The sequence below is a fragment of the Mytilus edulis genome, chromosome 5, assembly GCF_963676685.1.
Source record: "Mytilus edulis chromosome 5, xbMytEdul2.2, whole genome shotgun sequence".
Classification (NCBI taxonomy): domain Eukaryota; kingdom Metazoa; phylum Mollusca; class Bivalvia; order Mytilida; family Mytilidae; genus Mytilus; species Mytilus edulis.
In genome coordinates, this window is record NC_092348.1 from 35201287 (window position 1) to 35216299 (window position 15013).

Genomic DNA, 15013 nt, shown 5'->3' on the forward strand with positions numbered 1-15013 from the left:
TCATCAGGTTTTTTTTTCTTTTCCTTTTGATACTGTTAACATTTTTCATCAAATCATTTATCATATTAATTTGACAGCTTAAGAATAAACACCCTTCTTAATGTTCATTAAAATTAAGTACTAATTTAAAATATGTATGATCTTCAAGCTTTTGTTTGCCAATACACTTTAAATATAACAAATGAATATATATGTTAATTATAAAAAGTTATGTTGACTTCCATTTTATTATACAGGATGAAGTTGAAGCAGTTGTAAGGATGCTTATGTAAGTAATCTATCTCAAGTTCTCAGAAAGTTAAATTTAATTGATTGATTGATTTAGTTTAATGCAACTTTTAGCACTATTGTGCTATTTCGTGGTGATCAGTTTTTATTGCTGGAAGAAAGCCTAAATGCCCAGAGAAAACCACAGACCTTTGGTAGAAAATCTGAAAATTGTTGTCATATAAGATTGAGTTGAATACCCCTACCACATGCAGGATTCAAACTCACAGTCTCTGTGTTGACTGGCTAGTGATACAGTATTTTGACTACTTTGACACTTTGCAGCCATGTCCTCTGTTATTTGAGCAGAAATCAATGTAATCTAAAATGGTAATGGGACACACAAACTTAATAAAGTTATAGTCAACACAAAAAATCAAGTTTAGCATATTTTATGCAACTTTAGGAAATTTGTAATTTTAATTAGATTTTATGAGGTAGTGTGACTGTGTGTACCTGTTTTATTGTCTTGTAATGAGGCATATAGTTGGCCTACATTTTACACATCTTTGAATTAGGGTTACCAAGGGACATATGTTAGAAAGGTTAAAACAGTATTTTTTAAAATTTCTTATCTTTTTGAACTTTTAAAAATCATCAACTTCTTTTTCTTATTTCAGAGATGAGGCAAAGAAGATACCCAGAGACGGACATAAGATGAAAGTTTTACCTATGTATGGTACATTGCCATCCTCAGAACAGGTTTGAATTTTAATAATTACCAGTGAATTGTAATACTTTGTAAAAAAAAAACTTTTGGTGTGGCGGTTTCAAGATAAAAAAAACTCTTTTAAAATAGATTAAGTGTGGTTAAAGTGCTTTTCTGGATTAAGCTCCATGAGGAATTCTCACACAAAAAAGCCAATGATTTATAAATTCTTGAAAACTTTTGCTTTTTTACCAAAAGGGACCTAAAAATAATAGCCAAGGTCTAGTTTGCATGAAATAACTGTAACTAGCATCTTAGGCTAAATTTAAGAAATAATTCATGGCAGCCATAGATTTGTTTTCATTTAACCATGGGTTGAGTATTTATAATCAAGTATTTTACCCTGAGCATTATTGAGGGGTAAAATACGAATATCAATGCCCAACCCATGGTTAAATGAAAATAAATCTACGGCTGCCATGAATTATTTCAATTCTAATAGGACAAATTCGAGAATTTTGTTAGCCTTGAAAGCCATATACATACGATACTGTTTTGGCTGTTCCGTTTTACCCAATTTTGATAATATTATTAATATTATATAATTCAATGATTATTATTTTTAATTGCATTTTTCACTTATATATTTTCTTCCAATGTAATTTTATTCGTTCTGAGGAGTACAAGAAGCTTCAAAACGCCCGGTATTTAAAGGAGTAAGTTCGGTAAGGGCCATATTTGGCCCCAATTATAAAGTTCATAGTTACAAGACAATAAATGCTTTAAGTTGCCTTAAAGACATGTGAGAAAGTTAAACAGAACTGTTTTTGTCAAAGTTTAATTCTAACACGTTGATTTTTACATCCCAAAAAAGGTCAAGATAAGAGATTTTTGTGAAATTTGACAAAATCAGCTGGATTTCAACCAAATAAAGGACCAGGAAACATAGAGCGCAGGCGTCGACAAGCTTAATATTCAAATAAGACATGTGAAATGTCTTCACAAACATTATTTTAAAAGATCTTTGTTGTCGACGTATGCGCTCTATGTTTCCTATCCAATAATCTATGGAAATTTACCACTTTTCATTGATTTTTTCGTAAAAAATCAATATGAGTACAACTTGTGACGTCATAATGAAACGGAGAAACGTGAAATTTTCAATAAAATGGCTTATATCCTATCTAGTCAATGTATTAGCTATAATTTATCGTGATATTGGTAAATAAATCCGAATTTGAAATTTATGCTAAAAAAGAGGGCCATTTTAGGACCTTATTGAACATACTCCTTTGATTTTTTTTTGGTAACGGAAACATATTTGTGACGTCACCTTGTTTCATTGCCATGCCAAGACAATAACATCATTTTGCGGAATTTTTGTTTTATGAAATTTTACCATGAAAATAAATTGAAATGGACTGATTTGTTATTTTGCTTTAGAATAGAGATAAATATATTGTATCTGAATCTTGGCCTTAAACTGGTGATTTTGATGTCGAAAATTGAGAATATTAGGCAGTATAAATAAGTTGGTTGTAACTATGGACAGCCGTTTTTGTGTATAACTGCGTTTTCGCTAAAGGTAGATATATTGTGATTATACTGGTTGACGATAATAGGTGGCATATCAGAATATGTATTTTATAACACACAAAAATGTCTGATCCTATATCATGTATATCAAAATGCCAAGTAGAAAATTATAGCAGATTCGGCATAAGTTTTAAACATCAGTTTTGTCACCACTGTTTAATTATTCAGCCTTAAATATTGTATCCACCAACATTTTCAATTAAACTTCTTATTTCTTATAATAGAAATTGAGAAACTCTTTAAATAAACTCATCATAGATACCAGGACTAAATTGTGTATATACGCCAGATGCACGTTTCGTCCACAAAAGACTCATCAGTGACGCTCGAATCAAAAAGAGTTAAAAAGGTCAAATAAAGTATGAAGTTGAAGAGCATTGAGGACCGAAATTCCTAAAAGTTTTGCCAAATACAGCTAAGGTAATATATGCCTGAGGTAGAAAAGCCTTAGTATTTGAAAAACTCCAAATCTTGTAAACAGGTAATTTATAAATATGACCATATCAATGATAATTCATTAAACATTACAATTTTGTTTCAGAAAAAATGAAGTCTGAGAACTTGACATAATTTTTTGAGATATAGATGTTTTTAATGGTGTAGCTGCTCACTTTTTAACATGCCAGAAGTCTTACACACATGAAATTAGCACTGAATAGTAAATAATATTTTGTAGATGAAAGTATTTGAGAGAACATCTAGAAATATAAGGAAGATAGTGATAGCTACAAATATAGCAGAAGCTTCTATTACAATTAATGGTATTGTTTACAGTAAGTATAGATATATATATACTCTGGTTTGTATACAGTGGAATCTTTGTATTCAGAATAGCAATAAGACTGCTGTCTAGACATGTGTTTGGTTTAACATGGGATAAGTTACTGAAGAATGCTTTTGTATGACCTGATATATTTTAGAGTATGGTTATTGTCATTTTTAAAGGCTATGGTATGGTAACCTGTAGTTATAACCATCCTTGTCCTTTCAAATTTAGTGGCTAGTTGTCTCATTTTGCATCTCATACTTGGTCAAAGAAAGACTACTCAAATCAAATGTAAAATGTAAAACAATTGAAATGACAAAAACTTACGACCTAATTTATGTACAAAGTGATGAAGGAAAAACAAATATGAAAGACAGCTACAAAGGACAAATTATGGAAATAAGGAGATGTGATACAATTGCCAGTGAGACAACTCTCCACCAAAGTTCAATAGAATTGGATGTAAGCAATATAGGAAACTGTTGGCCTTCAGCAATGAGAAAAACCCATACTGTATTACCCGTTTTAAAAGGCCTGTCATGAAAAATATGAAACTATTTAATTGAAAAACTAACAACATAATTTATAACACAACAAGTTTCGGAAAACAAAATTTATATGACAGAGAAGAACCTCTGAGCTATAGGCTCCTGACTTGGGACAGACACATATAAAATCTGGCAAGGTAAATTAGTTTGGTGACACCAAATTCTCACCCTCCTCCAGGACAGTGGTTAAACAGTACAACATAAGAACAAACTATAAAAATCATTTAAAAAGGGCTTAACTCGTTAAATTGACAAAAAGCAGAAACCATCCAAAGGAAACACAGAATGGACATGGCAGTGTTACTGTGTATCTATATATCACACAACAAAGATACCAAGTAAAGATCTGAGATTACTGACGGCTAATTCAAAGCCAATAACAAGTATTAACAACTGTAAAGAATTGTGTATCTAAGACTGAAATATCAATTAGTACACATCCAACATTCAATGGATTTAGTGTAAAATATTTTTGCTAAACACCAAAGTAAAGAAATTGATGCTAGACTTAGTGGAAGTCTCTATAAAACTTTTAGAAATATATTTAAAAATTGCTATTTCTGACTTTACTTATAATTCTCAAAAATTTTGTGAGTAAGACTTATGTGTGCAGTATTTTATATCAATTTGTATTTTTTCAGTAATTGACTGTGGTTTTGTGAAGATTAAAGCTTATAATCCAACAACAGGAATAGGTAACAGTTTACTAATACACAAAATATAATGATATACTTAATATTACTTATTAAAATACTATAAACTGGATTTCTTGTACTGGTAAACTTTTTATGTTAAGGAAGCTGGCTTGTCATGTTTTGGATTTTTTGTCCGATTTTCGGAATCCTCTGGTTTTATTCATTTGAATGCCTTGAAAAAAATTGCCCGGTAACCCCCATTTTTCTTTTTGTTAATCTTTTGCATGTATAATGATAGGCCATCTGTATAAGTCTTATAAAATTTTAATTACTTTTTAACAGTTTTTTCGGACTTCAACCTGTCAATGATAAAGCTATGAAAAGTCAAGAGAGAATATTTTCCCGCCAAAATTTCAAGTTTTTTGGATTCCTTTATTAATCCCCTATCAATATAAACTAGTGTTTTGAAAAGTAAATTGCTTTGAAACTGAGAAGCCAACTCCCTTAAGGTTGACCCTTTTAATTTTTAATAGATAGATGCAATTGTTAAATAGAAAATATTAGAAAGGAAAGAAAAAATATTTTATAATTAGATAATTACAGACACATAAACAAGTCAGATTAAGCAACTCGATACATTTTTTTGAAGTAGTTATCCCTTGCATTGATAAGGATTGCAATCAGATATGGAGATTAGTATTAGTGCATGGCAAACAAGCACTTTATCAACACTTATGGAGAACAGATTAACAGATTAACATATCCAGCAAAGCATTTGTTTATGTGTGGTAAATGTTTAGCTACACATTACCATAGCTATAAAGTCAAATGAGACATGTTTTGCACATTTCATGAATGTTTTGAAAACATTGTGTTTGGTATTATTGGTGCATTTTTACCTGTTTTTTTTTAATTGCTCTTTTAAAAAGGTTGAATAATTAATATAAAATCATTGTTTTTTTTAGAATCTCTTGTAATAATCCCAGTATCCCAGGCTTCTGCCAACCAGAGAGCTGGAAGAGCAGGTAGAGTCAGAGCTGGCAAGGCTTATAGGCTCTACACAGGTAAGCTTCAACTCATAAAACTCAGAGATTTCAAAGCAAATATGCTTTATGTAGGTAAGCTTTAGCTGATAAATTCATAGCTGGTAAAACTTATAGGCTTTATGCTTATAGGCTTCAGCTTACTAGAAAAGTAAAGGATCTGGGAGATGGCTATTATTTTTTTATAACGATGCCTTATATGATATTAAGAACGCACACTAAAAATTGTACAGATCAACCTAATGGCTGAAAAATTCTTGAAAAAATCCATTTACACAGAGAATTAACCAGGAGACAATTGAACCTATGTCTACCTCTACTAAGTTGGGATTGTGGTTACTTCTCCATACCATGACCAGTTTAACACCATTGCAGTATTAAATGCCCAGATAAATATTAAAAGTTTCTTTTTCTTCTGTTATTAATCTCTGTTATACGAGGGAATTGATGGTAAGATTTTTAACTAATTTTTAGCTCACCTGGCCCGAAGGGCCAAGTGAGCTTTTCTCATCACTTGGCGTCCGTCGTCCGTCGTCGGTGTCGTCCGTCGTCGTCCGTCGTCGTTAACTTTTACAAAAATCTTCTCCTCTGACACTACTGGGCCAAATCAAACCAAACTTGGCCAAAATCATCATTGGGGTATCTAGTTTAAAAAATGTGTGGCGTGACCCGGTCAACCAACCAAGATGGCCGCCACCGCTAAAAATAGAACATAGGGGTAAAATGCAGTTTTTGGCTTATAACTCAAAAACCAAAGCATTTAGAGCAAATCTGACATGGGGTAAAAATGTTTATCAGGTCAAGATCTATCTGCCCTGAAATTTTCAGATGAATCGGTCAATCGGTTGTTGGGTTGCTGCCCCTGAATTGGTAATTTTGAGGAAATTTTGCTGTTTTTGGTTATTATCTTGAATATTATTATAGATAGAGATAAACTGTAAACAGCAATAATGTTCAGCAAAGTAAGATCTACAAATAAGTCAACATGACCAAAATGGTCAGTTGACCGGTTTAGGAGTTATTGTTTTATAGTAAATTTTTAACCATTTTTCGTTAATTAAAGTAATCTTTTACAAAAATCTTCTCCTCTGAAACTACTGGGCCAAATTAATCCAAACTTAGCCACAATCATCTTTGGGGTATCTAGTTTAAAAAATGTGTGGCGTGACCTGGTCAACCAACCAAGATGGCTGCCACGGCTAAAAATAGAACAAAGGGGTAAAATGCAGTTTTTGGCTTATAACTCAAAAACCAAAGCATTTTGAGGAAATCTGACGGGATAAAAATGTTTATCAGGTCAAGATCTATCTGCCCTAAAATTTTCAGATGAATCAGTCAATCGGTTGTTGGGTTGCTGCCCCTGAATTGGTAATTTTGAAGAAATTTTGCTGTTTTTGGTTATTATCTTGAATATTATTATAGATAGAGATAAACTGTAAACAGCAATAATGTTCAGCAAAGTAAGTTCTACAAATAAGTCAACATGACCAAAATGGTCAGTTGACCCCTTTAGGAGTTATTGCCCTTTATAGTCAATTTTAACCATTTTTCATATATTAAATTAATCTTTTACAAAAATCTTCTCCTCTGAAACTACTGGGCCAAATTAATCCAAACTTAGCCACAATCATCTTTGGGGTATCTAGTTTAAAAAATGTGTGGCGTGACCTGGTCAACCAACCAAGATGGCCGCCACCGCTAAAAATAGAACATAGGGGTAAAATGCAGTTTTTGGCTTATAACTCAAAAACCAAAGCATTTTGAGGAAATCTGACAGGGATAAAAATGTTTATCAGGTCAAGATCTATCTGCCCTGACATTTTCAGATGAATCGGTCAATCGGTTGTTGGGTTGCTGCCCCTGAATTGGTAATTTTGAGGAAATTTTGCTGTTTTTGGTTATTATCTTGAATATTATTATAGATAGAGATAAATTGTAAACAGCAATAATGTTCAGCAAAGTAAGATCTACAAATAAGTCAACATAACCAAAATGGTCAGTTGACCCCTTTAGGAGTTATTGCCCTTTATAGTCAATCTTTAACCATTTTTCATAAATCTAAGTAATCTTTTACAAAATCTCCACTGAAACTACTAGGCCACAATCATCTTTGGGGTATCTAGTTTGAAAAATGTGTCCGATGACCTGGCCATTCAACCAAGATGGCCGCCACGGCTAAAAATAGAACATAGGGGTAAAATGCAGTTTTTGGCTTATAACTATGAATTCAAAGCATCTAGAGCAAATCTGACAAGAAGTTAAATTGTTAATCAAGTCAATATCTATCTGCCCTGAATTTTTCAGATGAATTGGACAACTGGTTGTTGGGTTGCTGCCCTCCAATTGGTAATTTTTAAAGAAATTTTGCCGTTTTTGGTTATCTTGAATACTATTATAGATAGCGATAAACTGTAAACAGCAATAATGTTCAGCAAAGTAAGATCTACAAATAAGTCAACATGACCTAAATGGTCAATTGACCCCTTAAGGAGTAATTGCCCTTTATAGTCAATTTTTAACAATTTTCATTAATTTGGTAAATATATGTAAATTTTTACCAAATATAGTTCTCTGTTACTAATGGGCAAAGTTCATTATAGATATAATTGTAAGAAGCAAAATCGTTCAGTAAAGTAAGAACTTCAAACACATCACCATCACCAAAATTCAATTTTGTCATGAATCCATTTGTGTCCTTTGTTTAATATGCACATAGACCAAGGTGAGCGACACAGGCTCTTTAGAGCCTCTAGTTATTTTTACAGAGGAGAGCTTCCAGAAGTTGCCTCTAGCTACGGTACCAGAGATGCAAAGATCAGACCTGGCACCAGTTGTTTTACAGCTAAAGGCACTAGGAATCATTAATATCATCAAGTTCCATTTTCTGTCTGTAAGGAAATTACCTGTACTTAATGAACTTTATTTTACTATTTCATGGACTTTTTTTTTAGTATATTGCTGAACTTTCAGTTTAAGATTCTTACAAATAGTACACGCTTTTTATATGCATAATCAAAACTTGATGGTTTAAAAAAACATCCTAGTCCTAAACAATGGCAAGAGTGCATTTTTGGGGCCAATTAAGTCATAAAGGTAACTTTACCAAAATTTGCAAAATAAAAAGTTGAATTTGTAGACTTTGATGAACTATTGCAGATTTTGTTTTGTTTTGTAATACCTATTTCAATAGTTTTTTTAAAATACATGAAATTTACAATGATTATGAAAAATTGAAATTACACAAAGTTGTGACTATTTGATGCCTAAATGCTAAGGGCTGTTCAATTAAAACATACATGGTATCCAGGGAAGGCACGTTGGGAATATATTTACCACACATGGATGCAATTTTGGTGACCTGCATAGATTTAAAAGGTGTTTTCACACTATCCCATTGTTGCTTCACCATGGTTCCATATATGTTGTTTTTTTATTGAATATTCCTCAGCAATAATAAAGAGCACAAAAGTCACACAAAAAGTCATTCTCATAGATAGTGTAATTTGTTGTTATCTATTCACACCCAAAAAGTTATGCTTATGGAAGCATGAGCTATATTTTAACTAAGCCATAATTTTAATGCAAATCTAAAAAAATTCTCCTGTGACACACAGTAAAATTTGGTCAACAAGGCCTCTCTACTATTAGGATATTCATATAGGAATAAGAGCAAAGACTGATATTCTTATAGATTATCGTTGGTTATCTCAACGAGAAAATGCAATCTAGTTGAGATGACCAATGATAATCTGTTTATCGCTATTTTACCTATGACGACCTTGTCAATTTCATTAGCAACGCCACGTGGCTCCTTAGTTTCTAACGATAATTTTCCATCTCAAGCGAGTAGCATGATATGAAAAATTATCACAAAAAAATGATCAAAGGAAAAATGCACAAAATAGCGATAATCATAGATATCATATTGTTGTAGGATAGATTGATAATTTCTTGATGGGGACTACTTTATTGTGTGAAGTAGCAGAGGATAGATTGATAATTTCTTGATGGGGACTTCTTTATTGTGTGAAGTAGCAGATAAAATAGCAGTCAGTTACAAAGCAGAGCTTATAATTCATAGTTTAAAAACATGTTCTCCTAAATTTAAAAAAAATATTATCAATAATGTTTTTTGTTCAAAGAAATAAATACCAGTCAGCCATCACTGGAAAATGTTTATAAAAGAGATTTGGTGATGTTGGTGACCATTTTAATCACAATCAGTTTTAATGATAACAAATTGTTAAAAAGTGAATTTTTTTGAACTTTTAAAATATTAGAATATTTGGTAAATTAGTTTTTAAAGGGTTTTAAACGAATGAAACTGTATAACCAGTTAAGTAAATTGATTACTTGACCATTTTATTACAGCCTCCTCCTGCACAGAATATGGTGAGAGGTCTGGAGTTGTTGTATATAATTAATTACTTGACCATTTTATTACAGCCTCCTCCTGCACAGAATATGGTGAGAGGTCTCGAGTTGTTGTATGCATTAGATGGTAAGGATTATTACTAGTTATAGGGATAAGGGCAGACCTCCTCCTGCACAGAATATGGTGAGAGGTCTGGAGTTGTTGTATATAATTAATTACTTGACCATTTTATTACAGCCTCCTCCTGCACAGAATATGGTGAGAGGTCTCGAGTTGTTGTATGCATTAGATGGTAAGGATTATTACTAGTTATAGGGATAAGGGCAGACCTCCTCCTGCACAGAATATGGTGAGAGGTCTGGAGTTGTTGTATATAATTAATTACTTGACCATTTTATTACAGCCTCCTCCTGCACAGAATATGGTGAGAGGTCTTGAGTTGTTGTATGCATTAGATGGTAAGGATTATTACTAGTTATAGGGATAAGGGCAGACCTCCTCCTGCACAGAATATGGTGAGAGGTCTCGAGTTGTTGTATGCATTAGATGGTAAGGATTATTACTAGTTATAGGGATAAGGGCAGACCTCCTCCTGCACAGAATATGGTGAGAGGTCTCGAGTTGTTGTATGCATTAGATGGTAAGGATTATTACTAGTTATAGGGATAAGGGCAGACCTCCTCCTGCACAGAATATGGTGAGAGGTCTCGAGTTGTTGTATGCATTAGATGGTAAGGATTATTACTAGTTATAGGGATAAGGGCAGACCTCCTCCTGCACAGAATATGGTGAGAGGTCTCGAGTTGTTGTATGCATTAGATGGTAAGGATTATTACTAGTTATAGGGATAAGGGCAGACCTCCTCCTGCACAGAATATGGTGAGAGGTCTCGAGTTGTTGTATGCATTAGATGGTAAGGATTATTACTAGTTATAGGGATAAGGGCAGACCTCCTCCTGCACAGAATATGGTGAGAGGTCTCGAGTTGTTGTATGCATTAGATGGTAAGGATTATTACTAGTTATAGGGATAAGGGCAGACCTCCTCCTGCACAGAATATGGTGAGAGGTCTCGAGTTGTTGTATGCATTAGATGGTAAGGATTATTACTAGTTATAGGGATAAGGGCAGACCTCCTCCTGCACAGAATATGGTGAGAGGTCTCGAGTTGTTGTATGCATTAGATGGTAAGGATTATTACTAGTGATAGGGATAAGGGCAGACCTCCTCCTGCACAGAATATGGTGAGAGGTCTCGAGTTGTTGTATGCATTAGATGGTAAGGATTATTACTAGTGATAGGGATAAGGGCAGACCTCCTCCTGCACAGAATATGGTGAGAGGTCTCGAGTTGTTGTATGCATTAGATGGTAAGGATTATTACTAGTTATAGGGATAAGGGCAGACCTCCTCCTGCACAGAATATGGTGAGAGGTCTCGAGTTGTTGTATGCATTAGATGGTAAGACTTATTACTAGTTATAGGGATAAGGGCAGACCTCCTCCTGCACAGAATATGGTGAGAGGTCTGGAGTTGTTGTATGCATTAGATGGTAAGGATTATTACTAGTTATAGGGATAAGGGCAGACCTCCTCCTGCACAGAATATGGTGAGAGGTCTCGAGTTGTTGTATGCATTAGATGGTAAGGATTATTACTAGTGATAGGGATAAGGGCAGACCTCCTCCTGCACAGAATATGGTGAGAGGTCTCGAGTTGTTGTATGCATTAGATGGTAAGACTTATTACTAGTTATAGGGATAAGGGCAGACCTCCTCCTGCACAGAATATGGTGAGAGGTCTGGAGTTGTTGTATGCATTAGATGGTAAGGATTATTACTAGTTATAGGGATAAGGGCAGACCTCCTCCTGCACAGAATATGGTGAGAGGTCTCGAGTTGTTGTATGCATTAGATGGTAAGGATTATTACTAGTTATAGGGATAAGGGCAGACCTCCTCCTGCACAGAATATGGTGAGAGGTCTCGAGTTGTTGTATGCATTAGATGGTAAGACTTATTACTAGTTATAGGGATAAGGGCAGACCTCCTCCTGCACAGAATATGGTGAGAGGTCTGGAGTTGTTGTATGCATTAGATGGTAAGGATTATTACTAGTTATAGGGATAAGGGCAGACCTCCTCCTGCACAGAATATGGTGAGAGGTCTGGAGTTGCTGTATGCATTAGATGGTAAGGCTTATTACTAGTTATAGGGATAAGGGCAGACCTCCTCCTGCACAGAATATGGTGAGAGGTCTCGAGTTGTTGTATGCATTAGATGGTAAGGATTATTACTAGTTATAGGGATAAGGGCAGACCTCCTCCTGCACAGAATATGGTGAGAGGTCTGGAGTTGTTGTATGCATTAGATGGTAAGGATTATTACTAGTTATAGGGATAAGGGCAGACCTCCTCCTGCACAGAATATGGTGAGAGGTCTCGAGTTGTTGTATGCATTAGATGGTAAGACTTATTACTAGTTATAGGGATAAGGGCAGACCTCCTCCTGCACAGAATATGGTGAGAGGTCTGGAGTTGTTGTATGCATTAGATGGTAAGGATTATTACTAGTTATAGGGATAAGGGCAGACCTCCTCCTGCACAGAATATGGTGAGAGGTCTGGAGTTGCTGTATGCATTAGATGGTAAGGCTTATTACTAGTTATAGGGATAAGGGCAGACCTCCTCCTGCACAGAATATGGTGAGAGGTCTGGAGTTGCTGTATGCATTAGATGGTAAGGCTTATTACTAGTTATAGGGATAAGGGCAGACCTCCTCCTGCACAGAATATGGTGAGAGGTCTGGAGTTGCTGTATGCATTAGATGGTAAGGCTTATTACTAGTTATAGGGATAAGGGCAGATATTGGATGTGTGTGCAGGTGATAAATGATGTTTGACAGAGGACCACTTACCAAAGAAAAGGATTTTAATGCTGATATTCATCTTAACATTTGCCAAATTGCCTTGTTTTCAAGGGGAGTTTACACTTACAGCACAATTGAGCATGTCATACTATTAAATGCATTTTCAAAACATTTTCGGGCAGTTTTGCTTTTTATACCCCCGCTTTAAAAAAGGGGGGGTATACTGTTTTACCTCTGTCTGTCCTTCCGTCAGTCCGTCAGTCCGTCCGTCCCATGAATATTTTTCGTCGCATTTTTCTCAGGAACTTCAATACAAGGATTTCTGAAATTGGGTTTCAGGGTTTATCTAAGTCAGCTATACCCTGTGATGCGTTTTCAGATTGATCACTTGACAACTTCCTGTTTACCGAACACTTGCATGATTTTACACATGATAGCCAAGTTGAAACTACAATACAAGGATTTCTGAAATTTGGTTTCAGGATTTATATAAGTCAGCTATACCGTGTGATGCGTTTTCAGATTCATCACTCGACAACTTCCTGTTTACCGAACACTTGCATATTTTTACACTATTAATATTATCCACTTGCGGCGAGGGTATCATCAGTGAGCAGTAGCTCGCAGTTTCACTTGTTCAGCTTATAAAATTCTGAAGAAATTGAGACTCATTGATATTATCAGTCAATTATTGATATCCTTGGGTGGAAGGAAGGTCGTATATTGATTAACCTCAGTCCTCCCATCCTTGTATGTCTCCATCCATCAATGCCATACAATTTTGGTCATATTTTGATCAGATCTACAAATCAGAGCTTCTAAGAAATGTTTTATACTTGCTTCTTGTCAGCATGCTGTACTGTGAAATGCATTATCCCATCAATAACTTATAAATCTCCTGTTTTGAGAATAGTCATTTTGGGGAGTTCCATTAATGAGCAATTGCTCACAGTACAACTTATTTTAATACATATTTGACTTTTAAACATTAAACACCTGCATACCTGACACATTTTTATGCTGCAAAATTGGTATATATTTTTAATAGTCTTCTTTTGCTTAATAACTAAATAGACCACCAGAGTGTGCATCAATTCTATTTTACTTTTTATGAGGAACTATTTTTAAAATGTTTGGTATTGATTCCAGTGATAAATGTTTCTTTCCCTTACAGCTATAGATGAAGACTGTAACTTAACATCTCCACTTGGTTTACAGATGGCAGAATTTCCTCTCACACCAATGTTTTCAAAAATGTTGTTAGAATCTGGTAAGTTGGAATACAAATCACCTATTCTGATGTTACCCACAGATTGCTACAACTAATCCAAAAACACATTAAATTGTCAAATGCCCACAGTGCACAAGTTTATAATCTGGGTTATTCAATCACAAGTCAAATACTTTATGATAATTTATTTCCTTGGATTAGTTATTCTGTTTATTACCTTGACCATGGACTTTAATGAAAATTAAAATTAAGGATGTACTTAGGTAAGGTTTTGGAATAAGTGTCAATTGTTCAGACTCCTCGGTGCGATACAATGTAAAATATTTTGCCCCATAACACCTATTTATATTTTAACATAAGACTTTATAATTCATAAAAGGTCATTTAACAAAATGTAAGCAGATTCTTGATTTTCTTTCTTTTGATTTGAGAATACCAATGCAAAATTAAGGTAAAAGTCCAAGTTAACCTTTTCCCTCGATATTTTATAAATCAAGTATCTCGGAAAGGTGCTCCATGACCTATCAATATTTTTAGCTTAGTTTGATCATTTTCTAATACTCTTCCAACTTAAAGTATCCATTTTGAATTCTTGATTTATTTAATTTTACCTTAGACAGAGTTCGCGAAATCTTTTTTTCCTTGGTGGTCCTTGAAGAAAATCTGCTAGTCCTCACTATTAATTCTATTGAAAAATATTAAAATTGTGTCAGTCCTATGCCAAATTTTGGTGGTAAAATCATGAGGACTGCCATTTTTGGCGAACTCTGCTTAGATGACCTAAGTACATCCTTAAGTAGAAATACAAGCCACTAAATCTTTACATTGTCTAATTTTTTTTACTCAACGTCATCAACAATGTCTTGTCGACACCCATTGTTGTATGACATCATAGGATTGAAATTATCTGCTTTTATTTAAGTGGAAAAATTATAGTGATTCAATGCAACCAAAGTAATAAATGTTATTCTGTAAAATTGTCATTTCAGCAATTATCCAGTGTTCACTTGTATTCTTGTCTGTTGCCAATTTTTCAAGTT

General features: G+C 34.2%; 1 protein-coding gene across 4 annotated transcripts in view; it reads left to right on the forward strand.

The window, feature by feature from the left end:
* LOC139523548 (probable ATP-dependent RNA helicase DHX35) overlaps window positions 1–15013 on the forward strand; it is a 197147-nt gene that overhangs the window by 17399 nt on the left and 164735 nt on the right. For 2 of the 4 annotated variants that reach the window (XM_071317654.1, XM_071317658.1), the window contains exons 12-19: window positions 237–268; window positions 888–969; window positions 3189–3285; window positions 4468–4521; window positions 5427–5525; window positions 8270–8394; window positions 9951–10005; window positions 13917–14012. In XM_071317654.1, the coding sequence (XP_071173755.1) occupies window positions 237–268; window positions 888–969; window positions 3189–3285; window positions 4468–4521; window positions 5427–5525; window positions 8270–8394; window positions 9951–10005; window positions 13917–14012 (640 nt within the window). Of the gene's footprint in view, window positions 1–236; window positions 269–887; window positions 970–3188; window positions 3286–4467; window positions 4522–5426; window positions 5526–8269; window positions 8395–9950; window positions 10006–10282; window positions 10338–12011; window positions 12067–13916; window positions 14013–15013 lie in introns of all 4 variants that reach the window. The other 2 variants (XM_071317656.1, XM_071317655.1) reach the window with 2 other exon arrangements.